This window comes from Chrysemys picta, chromosome 1 (assembly GCF_011386835.1).
Source record: "Chrysemys picta bellii isolate R12L10 chromosome 1, ASM1138683v2, whole genome shotgun sequence".
NCBI classification, from domain to species: domain Eukaryota; kingdom Metazoa; phylum Chordata; order Testudines; family Emydidae; genus Chrysemys; species Chrysemys picta.
The window spans coordinates 253,370,674-253,390,162 of NC_088791.1; the positions used below are offsets into that span (position 1 = coordinate 253,370,674).

Here is a 19,489-nt window from a genome sequence, read left to right on the forward strand (position 1 = left end):
GCCCTTCTCTGGACCTTTTCTAGTGCCAGTATATCTTTTTTGAGATGAGGCAACCACATCTGTATGCAGTATTCAAGATGTTGCTCTTTGAAAGACCCACACAAACACAGAACCTAAGAGCTGGAGCCTCAAACAGATTTAGGCACCTAATTATCACTTTAGATGCCTAAATCCAATATTTAGACCTCCAATAACCCTGCTTGACTATCTCCTAATCACGTAGGTGCCTAAAATACTTAGGCATCTAAGTTTCTGATAAAGGTCCCCTAAAAATATGGCAGTGATTATACAAACAGCCATTTAATCCTGACACCAGGATGTCTAAATCTAGGCAGGATCCTCAAAATTTAGCCTGTGAGGCCTGATCCAGTAGGTGTTCTTAGGGACTGACCAACAGATCAGGCACTTCACAAAACATAAGGTATCACCCCCACCTGATAACCTTTAGCCTTAGGGTGACCAGACAACAAGTGTGAAAAATTGGGGGTAATAGGAGGCTATATAAGAAAAAGACCCCAAAATCGGGACTGTCCCTATAAAATTGGGACATCTGGTCACCCTATTTAGCCTCGAAGTTAGAACACTTATCCAGGATATAGGAGACCCAGATTCAAATGCCTTGTCTGCAGGAGGTTGTTCAATCAACATCTTGTGCAAGTGCTGTATCTGCTGAGCTATGAGGTGTTCTAGGCCAAGTTTTTCTCAGTCCTATTTAAGCTATTCTGCTGTGTGTAACTAATGAAATATACATTAGAGCAGGGACTTGAAAAGTGCCCTAAACACAGGGCTGGTCAATCATTTGCATGCTTTCTCTGGCCCAATTAATGCTAATTATTTATAAACATGCTGGGTCAAACAGTTTCAACAGGAGCAACTACGAAGGCCCCATCCTAGAGTGCTCATAGCCCAGTAGTTAGGGTGCTCTATTGAAAGACAAGTTTAAATCCTTATTTCCCATCAGGCAGAATAAGGATTTGAGCTTTATGTCTCTCCCATCCTGGTTTGGGGCGCTAACAACAGGGCTAATAGTTTTTTATATCAGCAACACTACCTCTTTTTTTGCAAGAAAGGGCTTGGGCATCCAGCTTCAGGAGGGAGTTCACAGATATGAATTCTAACGAGAGATAGGCGCCTAAGCCCCTTTGAAGAGATGTAGGCAAAACTCCTTTCCTGGGCATTCCCTATTGGCTAGCTTGAGTGGCTCCCTGCTCAGCTTTGCTGGCTTTTGCCATTCCTAGGCACCTAATTCTCCCTGTGCATCCCTAACTCAGGGTTGTGGATTCCATTAGGCACCAGGACACCTAAATTTAGGTGTTGTAGCACTGAGTATAAGTGGATCTAGCCCTAACTATGGACTATAAAGGAAACAGAGAAGCTATGTACATACAATATGATGTTAAATACATAAAGTAAACACATTGAAAACGTTAATTTCAAAAATCTTTCACTTGTAACCTTGTGTGTTACTCACAGGCAATAATAGGTACATTTTCGGACAGAAGTGTAAGTTTTAAGTTGACAGTGTGCCATTTAAATTTGTACTTGCAGTACGCTGCAAATGTCTGCACTCCTGTTTGAAACAGCGTGAAGGTTCTCTCCCCCGCCCAAACCATACTGGTAATGAGTGTGAGTGGTGAGGTACAAGACTGCTGTGATTCTTGTTGCTGGACTACATTTCCCAGCATTACTGCTCAGCCTGGGAAGTGAGACAATATCATTATTCATTCGGAAGAAGTTTTGTTGGACCAATGAAACAATCCCCTTTCCTCTCCTGCCCGCTCAGACTGACGATAGGGTTAACCCGAAGATGCTGTTCCAGCTCCAGGGTTAAAGGCAGAAGAATCGATACACACAGAGACAAAGAAACAGGGACACGGCAGCAGCTCCTGATTGTGTCTACTCCGTGGTAACTAATGTAGTTAACTAGCTTCTCCGTTGTAGTTTGCTTAGGGGGGAAGTGGAAATATTCAAGACTTCTTTGAAACAAACAAGTTAACGCTAAGTCAAGGCAGATGTGTAACTGAGCAGATGTGATTGCAGCCGTAACTGAGACACAAGTTACACTTTAGCACACGTTTTCTACCCCTTCTCTGCAGCTTGGCCTGTCTTCTTGTTTGTGTTTTTTCCTGAAGAGGAAATCTTGTAAATGTTTAGCATTTGGCTGCTTTGTTACTTAACGCTTGGAACAATTCCCGTGTTCACTGTATCGGGTGGAGGAAACCAGCTGAGTCCGGAGAACAGTTTAATATGGGGACCTGGTCTGAGAGCAGATGTTGTCCTCCCTGCTCGATATTTTTATGTTCAGGCTTTGGACACTGAAGGGCAGAGGTAAGCATGACAGCACCTTATCACAGCAACTTTAAATTGTGTTTATGGCCAAAAAGATGTTCGAGTTTAAAAATGGCACTTTCTTACTTCACAGGTCTAAATACTCATAAGGCTCCCATCCCCACAGTATCTGAATTTAAAATTAGAAATGACTATGTTCCCTCGCTGGCATTCCCAAGGCCCTTTCCCCAGAAATATTTAAGCATTGTGCAACTTTACTCAAATTACACACATGCTTAAGTGTTCTGAGGATCTAGGTCCAAGTCATACCTACAGGATTTCCTTGACAAAATAACTTTTACTACTTTTCCTCCAGTTACACTGCAGAGCCAGACCCCACACATCTAGATTACATTCCATTGTGTTTTGTACATCACCAGTAGAACTGGCCCTACCCTCTCTTCAGAGCCACATGGGTATGCCGGCTGCTACTCTGAAACCTGTATATATTGGCTCTCTTGTTATTTAATTAAGAAAGCTGCTTAATTTGCCTTTCTTGCAGAAAAGGATATTAATGTTGAAGGCCCCAAATCTGACTTATATTTTTATGCCTTATATCTCTTTGTAAACTTTGTTTAATTGTCATGTGTCAAAATGCTCTAATGTTATTTTAATTAAATGAATTCTAGCAGACCTTACTCCTGGAAATCAGTGTACTTGCACAATACATGAAGGAAAAATATTCAATAAAGATTCAAGAATCCCTGTTGGCACATAAAGCTGTGATTCCATAGACATCATTTGAGTTGCACCTCCCTCCCCTATCCACCAGCAGTTAATTTGGCCCTGAGATTTTATTTTTAAGCTTCCGTTGGGATATTATCCACAGTAAGAAAAAATAATATACGTTTAAAAAACCTATGACGATCTTTTCAAAATCTCCTGCTCCATTGCCCTAATATAAAAATTGCCATTTCACCTCAAGGCATCATACAGGATGTGAGATGGGGAAAGAAAATGAAAATTGGGTTACAGACAAAATAGAAGCATCTTGGCCCAGCAAACAAGTTACAGCTAATTCTCCCTTGTCAAGCCTATATATATAATAAACTGGTCAGATTAAGTTATGGTGTGACCTCTAGACTTTCCTGCTTCTTTCCATTGTAACACAAACCAGTAATCCCCACAAACATGTAAGTATCAGATCTGTGAATCCATTTAAAATAATTGCTTATTAAATACTGTATAGAACATTAAAGAAACCTAGTAACATTTTGAGACAACCTAAAGCTTAATTCAAAGATTGAAATTAGTGAGCCAGATCATCTCTAGACAGGAAAAACCCATGACTTGCCACTTGTGGCATTTTCACCAAAATATTCCATAAAGAGGTAGGGCTTGTTCCCTCTATCCCCTCATGGAACTGGCAGAGGGACTGGAGGAAGTTTTCAGAGGCACCAAAGGCAGCTAGTTGTCTAACTCCCGTTAAATGTCAGTGGGAGTTCGGCATCTAAATGTCATTTATTGCTTTGAAAATCTCCTCAGCCCCTTAAACTTGCAAATTCCCTAAAATCTGAGGAGGCCAGATCCATTTGAACAGAGAGTCTGTATGCTTTGGCACTGCTTCCCAGACCCTTCCCCTTCTTTAACAGAGCACAGCTTCTAAAGGACCCAAGCTGCCATTGCGTCCGTACAGATTGCTATCCACATACCCCTTCCCAGAGAATGTAGTTTCATTCAACAGAGTGGGGAATCCATGTAAAGTAACAACAATGAGATTAGCATTATCTTATGTGGGGATTCCCTCAAAGTTGCCAGGGTGAAGAATGCCACCTTGTCAGAGACAGCCAAACCCTAGCCAAACCCCCACACTCTGTAGAGTTCCTAGTATTTTAGTGAGGTACTGGGAAGGGATGATGCTAAAAAGCTGTCCCTTTTAGCTCTGGTAGCCCACATCCTTCATACACAGCATAGATTTGATCAAAGAAGTGGAGATGGACAATCTCGTTTAATACCTGGTAGCACATACCGTTGTTACAGTTGTAAAACTGTTCCCTGCATTCATAACTTTTCAAGCCATTCACTTTTTAGGCTGAATTTTTCTAGATTTGGTGTCTATACATTGTGAAGTTCTTTTTAAAGTTTGAGCAAAATCCCGTAAACATTTTTTCTATTTATGGGACACTCCTAAAGTTCTTCTGTTTCTATCCTGAGATTTATATTTGAGATATTCTGACTTCCTGTATAAACAAGAGATATCTTCAAATGTTTAGATGTTGTACTCAATTCTTTTTCCCACATCTGTTATTAAAGACTATATATCTTTCCATAAGACCTACAAAGCAAGCCAAATTTGAAGAAATTTGGTTCAGTAGCTGTAAAGTTACCAAAGTGTAAAATTTGCAAAGTGAAACTTATTCTTACAGTTTCCATACCTACTCAGTGTCACTCATCTGGAGGGCACAGTCACTTGGTCACTCATGCCAGTTGAAATGTCACTCATAAGTAGTGCTGCAGGTAATAAGAAGTTTTTGTCTTCAGCTCCTACTCTCATTTACTGGCGCTTCTGAGCTGGCAACCAAGATTTCCACCTCCCGTTTTTCTTGCTGCTCCACAACCACCTCTATGAATTGGGGCAAGAAGTGAAGAGGAATAGGTGGCCAGTACTGCTGCTTTTTTGTGAGGTAAACAGGATCAGTGGGGTTAGAAAGAAATTAAAGAAAGAGGAAAGAGTGAGAGGGAGACTTTACCATACTAGGAAGAGAACCAATGGAAAAGGGGATGTGGGAGAGAAAGGGTCTGGTAGTAAAGAGAGAGAGGGGTGAAGGAAAGAGAAAGGAAAAGGAACCTCTGCAAAGATAGTCTTGTGGTTAATACATAGGACTGATTGCTAGGAATGGTGGGTCCCATGCTTCCACTGGCTCTCCATGTGATGTTGAGAGAGTCTCTTCACCCTCCTCCCCACAAAAGTAGTACACTCCTATTTCCCAGGTAGGGGAAAGCACTTTAAGACCCTAGAATGGGAGGATTGCTGTTCATTTATTAATACCAGAAGGGAGAGAAGTGCTGAATCAGAAGAGCTCATTTACCTCACAAGCTCGTATCTGCAGAAATGTCACTGGGCAAGGAGGTACTTTGGCTTTGAACTAGTTCACTTGTAGGGGCAGGACGTCTCAATGGTCTGTTGAGTCATTACGGTCTGAATTTTCAGAAGGGCTCAGACCTCGCACTCAGGGACAGATTTTCAAAATTGCTTGGCTCTCATTTAGGCACCAAAATAAGAAGATAGATTTTCATAAGAGCTCAACACATTGGGTGCTAAGGTCTAGTGAAATCTGCCCATTGGTGCCACAGTGGAAGCTGCTGTCTACTGAGCACTTTTGAAAATCCAGGCCTTATTTAAGTGTCTACATTGGAGCTGAAGTCTTTGGAAAATCTGAAGTCTTTGGAAAATCTGGTCACTGAGCACTTGGAAATATTGCACAATCTAGCTCTCACTAAACTAAAGTCAATGGCAATCTTTCCATTGACTTTAACTGGCATTGGATCAGACCCTAAGAAAACTGTTACGTGGTCACTTCTTAATCACGATTGTACTTGTTCCCTGTGTAGGTTTACTTTCTCTCCAGGAGCAAATACATTCCAGGTGAAGATCACTGCTCCTGATGAGCAGTTCACTCGGATAGGAGTGCAGATATTAGACAGAAAAGATGGATCCTTCATTGTGAGGTACAGAATGTATGCAAGCTACAAAAACCTGAAGATAGAAATCAAAGTCGAAGACAAACATGTTGCCAAGTCTCCATATATTTTAAAAGGTACAAAGAATTACATGATGCAACTTTATTTTACATAGTGTTTTTTTTTTCATACAAACTGTAGCCCAAAATGCTTTACAGTACTAGGGTCTGATCCTGGAAGTTGCCGAGGCTCGGGTTCACAAAGGTACTTAGGCACCCAACTCCCAGTTTTAGATTCTACTGCAATCCAAAATCCCCACTCAGCTTCCCCTGAACCCTGAAGACACCTAAACTCACTCAGGCTATGTCTACACAGGGATAAAAGCCTGCAGCATGGCCATGGCTAGCCCAGATCAGCTGACTTGGGCTCATGGGCCTCAGGTTCTAGGGCTGAAAAATTGCTGTGTAGACAGACATTCGGGCTTGGGCTAGAACCCAAGCTCTGGGACCCTGAAAGGGTGGAGGGTCCCAGACCTGAGGTTCTAGCCCAAGTCCGAATGTCTGCACAGTGATTTTTCAGTTCCAGAGCCTGAGCCCCATGAGCCCAAGTCAGCTGCCCTGGCCAGCCATGGGTTTTTTATCTCTGAATAGACATACCTTCAGCACCTAAGCTTTTGTGTAAAAATTCCCTAGGTGCCTATGTTTCTGCCTCTGAACATGTACACTGCTGCCTCACTCAAGGCATCCAGACATCTATCTCCCACCTAGGGGCCAGAGTGATCCACAGATTGGGAAAGACAAGCATGTGTATCTTGCCTGCAGCGGCCAATCTGGTAGACATGCTCAGAGGCTGCCTAACTCCACACAAAATGACAATTAGAAGGACCAAGCCCTCCTTTTAACCATTAGCCCAATAGGCAGGGTATTCAACTGGGATATGAGATACCTATCACTCGTTCAGGTCCCTGTCGCCTGATAAAGACAAGGGATTTGAACAGGGACCTGCCACCTCTTCTGCCCACATCAGGCAAGACAGGCAGGCAAATGCCTATCTTCCCCTAGTTTCAGCATAACTCTTGGCCTCAGGCAGGAGATAGGTTCTTTTATTCTGAACAGAGTATCCATAAAGCGCAGTTATTCCTGAATAGCTAAATTATACCAGAACAGTTATGCTGTTCCATTTCCTCTTTGTAGACAAGGGCCTAAGAGTCTAATTTACACGCTAAGGCGGCTGGAACAAAGTGTAACTTACATTATATTATACTGATTCACCTCTGAATTTGTCTCAAAGTCCAGGGTAACTAACTTCTGAATTCAATATCTTGTCTGTGTTGCACATTAAAATAATCTAAACATTTGTGGTGTATACAACAGGCCCTGTTTACCATGAGAATTGTGACTGCCCTCGCGAAGACAGCACTGCATGGCTGGAAGATATGAGCTGCCCTCAAGCCATTCCACAGATTCAGAGAGATCTAGCACATTTTCCCACTGTTGATCCAGATAAGATTGCAAAGGAAATTCCACAACGGTTTGGACAAAGACAGAGCTTGTGTCACTATACCATAAAAGATAACAAGGTACAGTATGTGATTTAGCTGAAGTATTAAAAGGAGGCTTCTAGCTAGTCATATATTTAGGCTGGTTAGCACTTTCCATTATAAAGGATTCTTTTGACCTTTTCTTTGAGAAGCTCTCACACCTCCATTGTTTGCTTCATTATCCCTCAAATATAATATTTAACTCTTATATAGTGTTTTTCATCTGTAGAACTCAATACTTCCTTCCTTTGTAAGGTGTTTTACATCCATGTTATAAATGGGTCAGTCGAAACACAGAAAGGCAAATTACTTTGCCCACAGTCACACAGCAGATCAATAGTAGAGTTAGGAGTAGACCCAAATGTCCTGACTCCCGGTTCAGTTTCCTGTCCACTAGGCTTTACGAGAGTTTTGAATACTAATCAATTTTGTATGGTGTGGTGGTCTAAGAATCCTCAACTCTTGCTAACAAAACTCTACTAATTTCAGAAGAGCTTCTAGTGGTGTATTGGAAACTGTGCTAAAATTACAAGCTAGCAGTTTAAATGTAAGGTGTTTGCTAGCCCTGCTTGCACATTAGGGGGCTTTATAGGGAAGCATGCAATCTTGTGCAGTCAGTCAAAGAACCAACCTAGCACAAGGTAGGGTGGGTTGTGCCTCTCTAGTTGTGCAGCCTGCCTTCTTTCTCTCTGTTTTTGGTTCTTTTGTGTGTTAAAGTTTTGGATTCCTAGAAATAAAGTAGTGTTACATCGCAACCTTCCAGAGAGAATATTTTATATTTTTGTCTACCTTGTCTGTATGCCATGAACATAATCTAGGAAAGGAGTGCAGTAGAGTCAGGCTTGAAAGTGTTGAGTTTCTGTTTACAGGGGATCATTTTTAAAGGTGACTGCAAAGGACAAAAAATGTGTGCCCCTTTTTTTGCTTCATCAGAGAGGTAGGACATTCCAAGGCCTCCTAAAATCATTTGAAGTTCTATAAAAGTGAAGCCATACAATCTGTCTGATTGTTTACTGTGAAACAGGTAAGCTCCAATAATATATTTTTCCCCCAAGCAAAAACACTAATGCAATAACTTTTGGATTACTTTTAGGTTTATATAAGGACCCATGGTGAGCATGTAGGCTTCAGGATTTTCATGGACGCTATACTACTTTCTTTGACTAGAAAAGTGAGTATATATTAGTTTTATATTTTGTATATGATCGTGTTTAAATATCAAAACATTCCCTGAAATCTTTATTACAGTTTTGTTGATGCCTCCGCAACAATAAAGAAAACACCACTGTTCTTGTTTTCTTATTTTTATTACTTTCACATTAATAAGTCATAAGCTAGCAGGATTGTTCCTAATGAAGTTGGATGTTCTGGTATGCTCTTCGATTAGTCTGCAGAATGTAACTTACAAATGTTAATTATCTGCAATGTTGTTTTAGCTATGCTGGTCCCAGAACATTAGAGAGACGAGGTAGGTGAGGTAATATCTTTTATTGGACCAACTTCTGTTGGTGAAAGAGACAAGCTTTCGAGCTTACACAGAGTGTGTTAAGGTATGTATTCTGGACTCTCTCCTCGGATCAACCTGTGGGTCAACACTTTTCACAAAAAGATCACTCCATATCTGACCCCTCAGTCCTCGTCCTCAAATAAAACCTGCACAACACCTTCAAAAGACGAGCCTGGGAGCTTAAATTAAGTTTGCTAGACACTGAAAATCATGGAGTTAATAAATACATTGGATTTATGGCTTATTACAACAGTCTGTAACCCAGTAGTCCCCCTTTTTTTTGTCCTATGACAGCACAGATGTTAAGATGCCACTTCACCTTGAATGGTCTCTTACATGCTAACTACTTATGCTAAATGATTGCTTCCACCTTCTATTTAACTGTAACACTCAGTGTACATTTTCCAGACCTGAAGAGGAGCTCGTTGTAAGCTCGAAAGCTTGTCTCTCTCTCACGAGCAGAAGCTGGTCCAATAAAAGATATTACCTCACCAACCTTGTCTCTCAAATATTAATTAGGCAGCTAGACCTTATGAGAAAGGCCTATATAGGATTTAATAGAAAACAATTGTCCATAGGCTTTTGAACCATCCTATAGGATTTAACAGAGAATTATATCACTGCTAATACATTTTGTAGGATGATTTAAACAAACCTTAGGGAATTTATATAATTCTCTATTAAATTCTATACACTGTGGAAAGAGGCCAGAGACAAAGAGAGGCTGGGGAAGATGTCCCCCAGTGGAGAAACCACAAAGCACTACCACACGCTATCTTTTGAGAACTGCCTGGTAAGCCCTTGCATAGGGGGCATGGATGGGGCAGCAGGAGTGGGGTCACAGCACATAGTACTGTGGAGATCTGAGTATCACTGCTGCTCAGAGGGCAGCCTGGGGAAGCTGCCATAATTTAAATAAGTGCCTAGGTTATGGGGGGTTTTTCCAGCCCCAACTATACTCAAAATTAAATTTCTAGAGAATCCTATTTGTTTCATCCCTATTCAGTTCTATACAACTTTTCCATTGGCTAATATGATTGAAGAACAAAAAAATCTATTGTGTTGAAGGAGAAAATTAGCCCCCAAATGACTCTGTGGTCTGAAAATGTAAACACTGATAATAAGTAGTTTATAGCTTGTCCATTACAGTTATCGAATAGAACCAGTAGATGGCATTGTGTTCATAAAGATTATTCCTAAAGATTACAGCCTTCCAGCTCTCTCTGAAGTGAAGACTCCCTTTTTTTAGTGAGAGCCAGATAGACACCCATGTGTCTGTATGTAAACTGAAAATAAGAACTGGTCCTTTGTTTCTCTACCTCTAGAACTCCCATGCTTTTCTGCCTGTTCTTAACAGGGAATGCTTGCTAAAGGTTTCCCTGTGTTATCAAGTTAGAAAAAATAAACTTTGCTGTCCTTCCTCAACCATATGAGAGGGTGTATAAATCCTACTTGATATCTGGCAGAGGATTAGTTTCTATCTCCGTCTCTGAATGTAAGCTGAGTCAGAAACCTAATGTTTCTAATGCTTGGACAGCAGAGGAATCAAGACATATTGCAATGTGGATGAGCCACAGTGAAATTAATTATCTTGCTGGTCTGAACAACAAAGCATTTAAGAAAAGTTTTACATATGCACACGTTATGTAGAGGCAGTAATGTGCTTATAATTGCATATTATATATACGTGGGGACTTGGTCAATATTGGTAATTAATGTCTATGTAGATAATTGTTATCCATTTTTAGAAGATATTTTTGTTTATATTTTGTGATCATTGATGAAGGAACAGTAGTTTTAGTCAGAATTAACATTATAGTACAGTGATGGAATAGGCATATCTTTTATTTAATAAGGCTAATGTGGTTTTATTATGTAGACAATGTAAAATTAATTGTGTCCTTAAGTATTAATTTCCATCTATGTAAGATTTTGTAAATAGCATGGTACAACTACACTGCTGTCAGTTTGCAACCTTAATAGCTTTTGAAATGGAGGTTTTTGGTTTTGGAATACACCTCTACCCCGATATAACGCTGTCCTCAGAGCCAAAAAATCTTACTGCGTTATAGGGGAAACCGCATTATATCGAACTTGCTTTGATCCGCCAGAGTGCGCAACCCCCCACCCCCCGGAGCGCTGCTTTACCGCGTTATATCCGAATTCGTGTTATATCGGGTCACGTTATATCGGGGTAGAGGTGTATATACAAAGACCTGAGCATCATGAACAAGGAGAGAGGATGCTTTGTTATATCTAGAAGAGTAGCTTTTGTGTGATTCCTTTGGAAAAGTAATTTGTTATAATGCTGCTTTGTTTTCTGACCTGATAATAGAGATAGTTAAAACATGGATTTCTGTGAATAGCATTCCTGAAGCATGATGAGCAATTGTTATAGTTTTTGAATATATTATAGCCCTGAACCTAACTTTTCCCTTAGACTTCTCTTATTGTACATAATTTCAAATACCATATTGATCAAGAAAAAAAAAGGGTATTCCTATGTATTAACACATACAATACACACTAACACATCAACACTATCATTTGTCTTCTTTTAGGTGAAAATGCCAGATGTAGAGTTTTTTGTTAATTTAGGGGATTGGCCTTTAGAGAAAAAGAAATCTACTCAGAACCTTCATCCCATCTTCTCATGGTGCGGATCCACTGAATCAAAAGACATTGTGATGCCAACCTATGATTTGACGGACTCAGTTTTAGAAACTATGGGCCGGTAAGAAACTATGTAAATTTTTCACAAAGCACTAAATATGAGTGAATGAGCTTCCAATAGACTCTTAACATTACCAATACTTCAATAATTGTTGTACTATGTATTTATTCAACTTAATTTCTATGTGGATACTGAGACACCATTTTAGACCAGATAAGGTATACTGAATGTCTAAGTTTAGCTATTTTATCCTTTACATAATTGTTGTATTCCTTCAATGTCCTATTTCAGAAACCAGAGACCAAATGTAGTCCAATCAAAAACACTAAAAAATGTATTTTGTTACTGATGACACCTCTATCTGTCTCCTCACTACTCATGATCGTATCCTGAGAAGGGCTGTCTTCAACTCTTCCCTGCATATTCAGGCTTTCTACAAATCCTGCTGCTTCTCTCTCCATAACATTTCTAAGATACCCGAGTGCCCCAGGGGTCGGTCCTGGGGCCGGTTTTGTTCAACATCTTTATTAATGATTTGGATGATGGGATGAATTGCACTCTCAGCAAGTTCGCAGATCACACTAAACTGGGGGGAGAGGTAGATAAGCTGGAGGGTAGGGATAGGGTCCAGAGTGACCTAGACGAATTGGAGGATTGGGCCAAAAGAAATCTGATGAGGTTCAACAAGGACAAGTGCAGAGTCCTGCACTTAGGACGGAAGAATCCCATGCACTGCTACAGGCTGGGGAACGACTGGCTAAGCAGCAGTTCCGCAGAAAAGGACATGGGGATTACAGTGGATGAGAAGCTGGATATGAGTCAATAGTGTGCCCTTGTTGCCAAGAAGGCTAAAGACATATTGGGCTGCATTAGTAGGAGCATTGCCAGCAGATCAAGGGAAGTGATTATTCCCCTCTATTTGGCACTGGAGCGGCCACATCTGGAGTATTGCATCCAGTTTTGGGCCCCCCACTACAGAAAGGATGTGGACAAATTGGAGCGAGTCCAGCAGAGGGCAACGAAAATGATCAGGGGGCTGGGGCACATGACTTACGAGGAGAGGCTGAGGGAACTGGGCTTGTTTAGTTTGCAGAAGAGAAGAGTGAGGGGGGATTTGATAGCAGCCTTCAACTACCTGAAGGGGGAGTTCCAAAGAGGATGTAGCTAGGCTGTTCTCAGGGGTGGCAAATGACAGAACAAGGAGCAATGGTCTCAAATTGTAGTGGGGGAGGTCTAGGTTGGATATTAGGAAACACTATTTCACTAGGAGGGTGGTGAAGCACTGGAATGGGTTACCTAGGGAGGTGGTGGAATCTCCATCTTTAGAGGTTTTTAAGGCCCAGCTTGACAAAGCCCTGGCTGGGATGATTTAGTTGGTTTTGGTCCTGCTTTGAGCAGGGGTTTGGACTAGATGACCTCCTGAGGTCTCTTCCAACCCTAATCTTCTATGAGTCTATGATTCTTCTTTTAAAATACATATAGCCAAAACTCTCACGTAGGCCTTCATCTCGCATCTTGATTACTGTAAGATCCTCTTCTCAGGCCTCCCTAACACCTATGTTGCCTCTTCAGAACCATAGAAAACCGGTTTTTAAGATGATGTTTCTTGACCATGACTCTGAATCCATTTGAATCCTTCCCCCAGCTCACACTATTTCACTGCATTCAGTTCACCCTTCTTGTCCTTTCAAGACCCTTCACAGGTCTGTCCCTCTTTATTTGTGCATTCTGATATCCTACTGCAGCACCTTCTTGCTGTCTCCTTCATTCTGGCAAAGAAAGCACCCTCATACACCCTTTGTCAGCCTCTCCCACAGCCATCTCCATACCTTCTTCCATGCTGTCCCTGGCACATAGAATTCTTCTCTGCACTGACCCACAAAGCCACTAATGTCTTCCTCCTTCAAATCTTTGCTCAAGATCCACCTGTGGCGTAATGTCTGTAAGATATCAACTAATGAATGGTGGATTGAGAGTCAGATGGGGTTTGTTGGCACTTATTTTATCTATTACAATCATAAAAAGTTTACAAACATCTATTTGATTATAACCCTGCCTTTGTATGTCATCTGTCTTCTTAGATTGTAAACTTTTTTGAATAACACCATTGAAATCAGTGGAAACGTGGTGTATAACTGTTGAGGGAGAATCGGGTCCAGAATTGTATTACGATAATATTTTAAAAGACTGGTGCATGAAAACTTCAAGAGTCTTCTTTTCTGAAATCACTTGTTCTCTCCTGACATCTAGAGTCAGCCTGGACATGATGTCTGTCCAGGCCAACACTGGGCCACCCTGGGAAGACAAGAATACTACAGCAATTTGGAGGGGACGTGACAGCCGCAAAGAGAGGCTTGAACTTGTAAAACTCAGTAGAAAATATCCAGATATCATAGATGCTGCTTTCACAAACTTTTTCTTTTTTAAACACGATGAAACCCTTTATGGTCCCATTGTGAAGCATATTTCATTTTTTGATTTTTTCAAGGTAGGACATAAACTGCTATTTAGACCTTCTTGCAGACTTAACTCACCAGTGTTTGAGAATTTTCCTCCTCCCGCCTACCGTCTTTGTACATATTATACATATATATATATTAAAATACTTAACTTTTCAGGCACAACCTGTTTATGATTATCAGCTTTGACTTAGATTTTGAGGTTTTATAGGAACTTTCTGTCCAATCTAATCTCTAGATTCCATTTTATTGTTCCTCTGTCCTCTCTGGTGATCATAGCTCTTCCCAATACAATATATTTAGCCAGTGGAACTAATCTCATCTGCTTATTAACAATAAAGATTACCTAAAATGCAATGCCTGTCTGGCATAATCTGCATGTCTTAAAATGAGCAAGCCCCCTGCATTTAATATTCTCAGAATAAAAAAACTCCACAAAATCAATCCCAGCTACCTGTTTTTAAAATGTTTATTAATCAATTCTTGTATGTTTTTGCAGTATAAATATCAAATTAATATTGATGGCACAGTAGCTGCATACAGATTGCCTTACCTGTTAGCAGGGAACAGTGTAGTACTGAAGCAAGACTCCTTCTACTATGAACATTTTTATAATGAGCTGCAGCCCTGGAAACACTACATTCCATTTAAAAATGACCTGAGTGACCTACTGGAGAAGCTACAGTGGGCAAAAGATCATGATGAAGAGGTAAATCTATATTAAAACACTGAGAAACATTTCCTGACAAACTAAAAGTAGGTGAATACAAGTTAATTTGTTTAAAAACAAACAAAACATTAGCAGGTCTTAAGAATGAGTGTCGCATATTATACCAATGGGGAAACAAAACATATTTAGCTTGCGTATTCTTCTACAGTCATTAATTTGAAAATTATTTGAGTTTTTGATAAATTAAAGATGTATTTACATAGTAAGAACACCTTTCTTTCAACATTAAGAATATGTCAATTTTCCGTCTCCCTCGCATGTGATCAGTAATAAAGGTTTATTTATTATTTTATGGAGCAGTCACCATGGTGGTACCTAACACTTGTCTACAAAATTGGATGGCTAATTACTAAAACTGCACATATTGTGTTACATTTCAGAATCACTGCTACCATCTCCAGAAATGTTCCTATATCAGGATTTTCCTTTTCTTTGACAGGCAAGGAATATTGCAAAATCGGGGCAAGAATTTGCAAGAAATAACCTCATGGGAGATCATGTATTCTGTTATTATTTCAAACTTTTCCAGGTCAGTATGTCAGACTACTAGAAAAAAGGTTATGTAGAAAGCATTTAGGAATATACAGATTCTGGAAATCAGCCAGTCCAGAGATGAAGTCAGAAAGCAAAGAGTAACAATGGGAAACATTAAGTAGATTGTGGACTATCTGTGATGCTTATGCCCTAAAAGATCCCTTTAATGTTAGAGTGGCAGTTTGAGAGAGGCATTCCAGCTCCCATAAATCTCAATCTAATCTACAAGAAAATGTTCCCATGTTCCTCACACTAGCATTCAGCAATGATCTAAGAGCATAGTCTCATTCCCCTGTCCTCAGCTAAAAATGTCTGTGCATTAGCACTGAGGTTTTGACACTTCAGTGAGGCACCACATGGGATCTCTGACAGCAGTTAAGGATCAGCTTACCTTCTCTGTGATATGGTGGGCTTTTCTGAGAGCAAAGGAAGATTCTTTGGTCACACAACTCTTACAAAATTATTGATCTGAGCTGTGAGCTTTTACAGGCCGTTAATAGAGTAAGAATACCTTCCTCTTTTTTGAATTAGGAATACGCCAATTTACAAGTGAGTGAGCCAAAAATCAGAGATGGCATGGAGAAGGTAGAGCAGCCTGACGATGACCTGTTTCCATGTACTTGCCACAGAAAGAAGGTATGGTCTGTACAACAAAGATCTGACCCTGTAAGATGCTGAATGTCCTCAATTCCTATTTAATTGAGTGGGAGCTGAATGTGTCCAGCACCCAACATCATCAGGGCTCAAGATGAGTTTCATTCAAATTCTGATAACTAATGGGCTTGTAGGTGGTCTATATTTTTCTTTTTTCTTTTTAAAATTGTGTATTTGCACCAACTAAGCAGCTGAAAAACAGTTAACTGAGAACTAACTCCTGTGAAATCCCTGGGGCAACCCCATAAGGTAGAGACAGGGCTGGCTCTAGGCAACAGCGCTCCAAGCATGTGCTTGGGGCAGCACTTTCCAAGAGGCGGCACTCCAGCTCCTTTTTTTTTTTTTTGCACTTGGGGCACAAAAAGCCGGGAGCCGGGCCTGAGCGGAGGTGAGCTGCAGCTGTGGGGGGCACGGGGAGGGCCGCAGGAAGTAACCCTGGGGGGGGGGGGCAGTTCGTCTGCCCCCCACTGCCACAGCTCATCTCCGCTCCGCCTGCTCCCCTGAGGGGGCCGCCGCCGCTCCGCTTCTGCCCCCTCCCTCCCTCCCAGGCTTGCTGCGTGAATCAGCTGTTTTGCAGCAAACCTGGGAGGGAGGAAGGGAAGGAGGAGAAGCGGAGCGGCGGCGGCCCGCTCAGGGGAGCAGGCGGAGCGGAGGTGAGCTGTGGCAGTGGGGGGCAGTTCCTCTGCCCCCCTTCCCCCCCTCCAGTTTACAAGCCTGGGAGGGAGGGAGTAGGAGGGGAAAGGCAGCGCGCCCGGGGGAGGAGGCAGGGCTGGGGATTTGGGGAAGGGGTTGGAATGGGGCGGGGAAGGGGTGGGGCCGGGGGGGGGCCACGGGAACATTTTTTTGCTTGGGGTGGCAAAAAACTTGGAGCTGGCCCTGGGTAAAGAACACTAATAGAACAGAACAGTTTCAGAAAGGCAATAATTTTGTCTGTGAAAATCAAAAAAAGCCAGAAGTGTCAAGGTTTCCATTTTTAATTTAATCTTTTCTGGATTTTTGTAATATTATTTTAAATGTATTGGTTTGTAAAACTGCTGATAACCAACCACTGAAAGAGTGTTTTTATAATTCCTGTAGAATAAATAAGAGCCCTGGCAGTGAGAATAATTTCCTTGAAAATGGATTGCCTCAGTGGTCACACGTTTTCAGAAATAAATAAATATTTGTAAGAGTAAACTAAATGACTCTAAAAGTTAATAGCTAATTTATAGTAAGTTGTTTGGAAGCATATCCCAATTCATTAAGTCAGACCCACTCAGCTGTGGCTGGCACAGACAAGAAATTCTGTATTGCATAGACCCTGTTGTGAGTGGAGGTTTGAGGATACAGCAGACATTCAGGACCCTCCTCCCACTCCGCCCTGCATACTTCAAAGAGTATCTGTCAGCCACAAATAAGCCAGGGTAGAGGGAGGAAACAAACCAACCTGCACTTACTTGGATACAGTGGCCAATAAAGGACATGGAGAAGCTGCAGCCACTGTTTGAATCTGTGGGCTGAAACAGTGGCCAAAGAGGAATTGTTCCTTTCTGTCTCTATAGAAAGGGAAAGGATCATTGAATTAAAGCAAGATATACAAGACTATATTGACTGTTAAAACTGCAGTAGTTAATATATTTCCTTCTTAATTTACAGGCCAAAGATGAACTCTAACAGGAAGAAATAAAGTCATTTTTAGGAATGTTTACCTATCTTCAGAATCTCTTTAAAAGAAAATAAAAGGAAAATTATTTTATTAACAATTTCAATGGACAATACAAAACAGTGTGCAATAGTCTGAATGAGGAATACCTACTGATATTTTCCCTTTTATCATCAGTATCAATAGTACTTGCTGTTTTGAAATGTTTTTACAATTTTTTTTTTAATAAAGACACCTTCATTTCAAAAAGAGATGTTGTTATTTTTAAGACCTGATTCTGCAAAGGGATGGCGAGCAGGCACCTTCCACAATCTGCTTTATGGACTCAATCCACATAGTATGTTAAGTCTAAACAAACTTTTCCTGGAGTTTGGCTTTAAACAACAACAAAAAGACTGTAAAGTAATAAAATTCAGTTCAAACCTCCTGAGCATGACTGCTCCAAGGGTTACTCTTTCAGGACTGCTTAGCAACACCTTCATTCCTCTCTGCACAGAGCCTATACTCTAAAAAGAGAATGATAACCTGTCTACAGATTTTTTGCAACCAGCCTACAGAATTCTAGAGGAGGGATTCAATTTTATTGAACAGTTTAAAAACGTTTAGAAATATAATTTTCTTTTAAATTCTCTGGAATTTGCCATAGGGGCTAATAATTGAAATACGTTTGGCAATATCTAGAGAATTACAGTAGTACAGTAACTCCTTGCTTAACGTTGTAGTTATATTCCTGAAAAATGCTACTTTAAGCGAAATGATGTTAAGCGAATCCAATTTCCCTATAAGAATTAATTTAAATAGGGGGGTTAGGTTTCAGGGAAATTTTTTTCGCCAGACAAAAGACTATATCTAATCTAATCTATATATACACCTTTACCCTGATATAATGCGATCCGATATAACATGAATTCGGATATAACTCAGTAAAGCAGCACTCCGGGGGGGCAGGGCTACGCGCTCTGTCAGATCAAAGCAAGTTCGATATAACGCGGTTTCACCCATAATGTGGTAAGATTTTTTGGCTCCCAAGGACAGCGTTATATTGGGGTAGAGGTGTATATTAATTATACATATATATACACACACACACACACAGTATAAATTTTAAACAATACTGTACACAGCAATGATGATTGTGAAGCTTGGTTGAGGTGGTGGAGTCAGAGGGTGGAACAGGGTGGGATATTTCCCAGGGAATGCCTTGCTGCTAAATGATGAATTAACACTCGGCTGAGCTCTCAAGAGTTAACACATCATTGTTAGACAGCATGAATGGAGGGAGGAGACACAATAGACGCAGGGCACTAGCTGCAAACATTCCCCGCGGAAACTGAACGTGATGATGAACCTATGCTATCCCACTGGCATGCACCACTCCCTCCATTTTCCAAAGTGCCGGGAGGAGGGTGGGTGGGTGTGTGTGTGAGAGAGAGAGAGAGAGAGAGAGAGAGAGAAAGCGAGAGAGACAGAGACACACACCATGTGTGTGAGAGAGAGACATGCATGACAGCTGCTGCCAGCAAGATCCCTCCGTCCTGAGCCCTGTCCTGTCCCCCCCGCTCTGTGGAGATGGGGTACAGGAGTGGGGGGAGGGGGACTCCCTGACATGAGCACCCCTCTTCCCCTCCCACCCCCGGCACAGCAAGCAGGAGGCTCCCGGGAGCAGCTCCAAGGCAGAGGGCAGGCGCAGCACATGGCAGTGGCGGGAGGGACACCTGAACTGCCCAGCAATTGATAGCCTGCTGGGTGACTGGTGCACAGGGAACTTAGGGGAACTGATAGGGGGGCTGCCAGTCCCTC

At 41.3% G+C, this 19,489-nt stretch overlaps 1 protein-coding gene across 4 annotated transcripts; it reads left to right on the forward strand.

Annotated features, from left to right (window-relative positions):
- Window positions 1-1,722: 1,722 nt before the first annotated feature.
- On the forward strand, window positions 1,723-17,938 carry POGLUT2 (protein O-glucosyltransferase 2). Of its 4 annotated transcripts, none has more exons than XM_008171648.3 (11): window positions 1,724-1,906; window positions 2,097-2,328; window positions 5,881-6,086; window positions 7,323-7,528; window positions 8,583-8,660; window positions 11,558-11,730; window positions 13,921-14,158; window positions 14,629-14,838; window positions 15,299-15,388; window positions 15,925-16,029; window positions 17,683-17,938. In XM_008171648.3, exons 2-11 carry the CDS (start codon window positions 2,147-2,149, stop codon window positions 17,698-17,700), a joined length of 1,506 nt encoding a protein of 501 aa, XP_008169870.2. In that variant the 5' UTR covers window positions 1,724-1,906; window positions 2,097-2,146; the 3' UTR covers window positions 17,701-17,938. The 4 variants fall into 4 exon arrangements, with proteins under 4 accessions (XP_008169871.2, XP_008169870.2, XP_065437109.1 ...); XM_065581039.1 differs by adding an exon at window positions 4,810-4,952 and having other exon boundaries at window positions 1,854-2,328; XM_008171649.4 differs by lacking the exon at window positions 2,097-2,328 and having other exon boundaries at window positions 1,723-1,906.
- The last annotated feature ends 1,551 nt before the right edge of the window (window positions 17,939-19,489 follow it).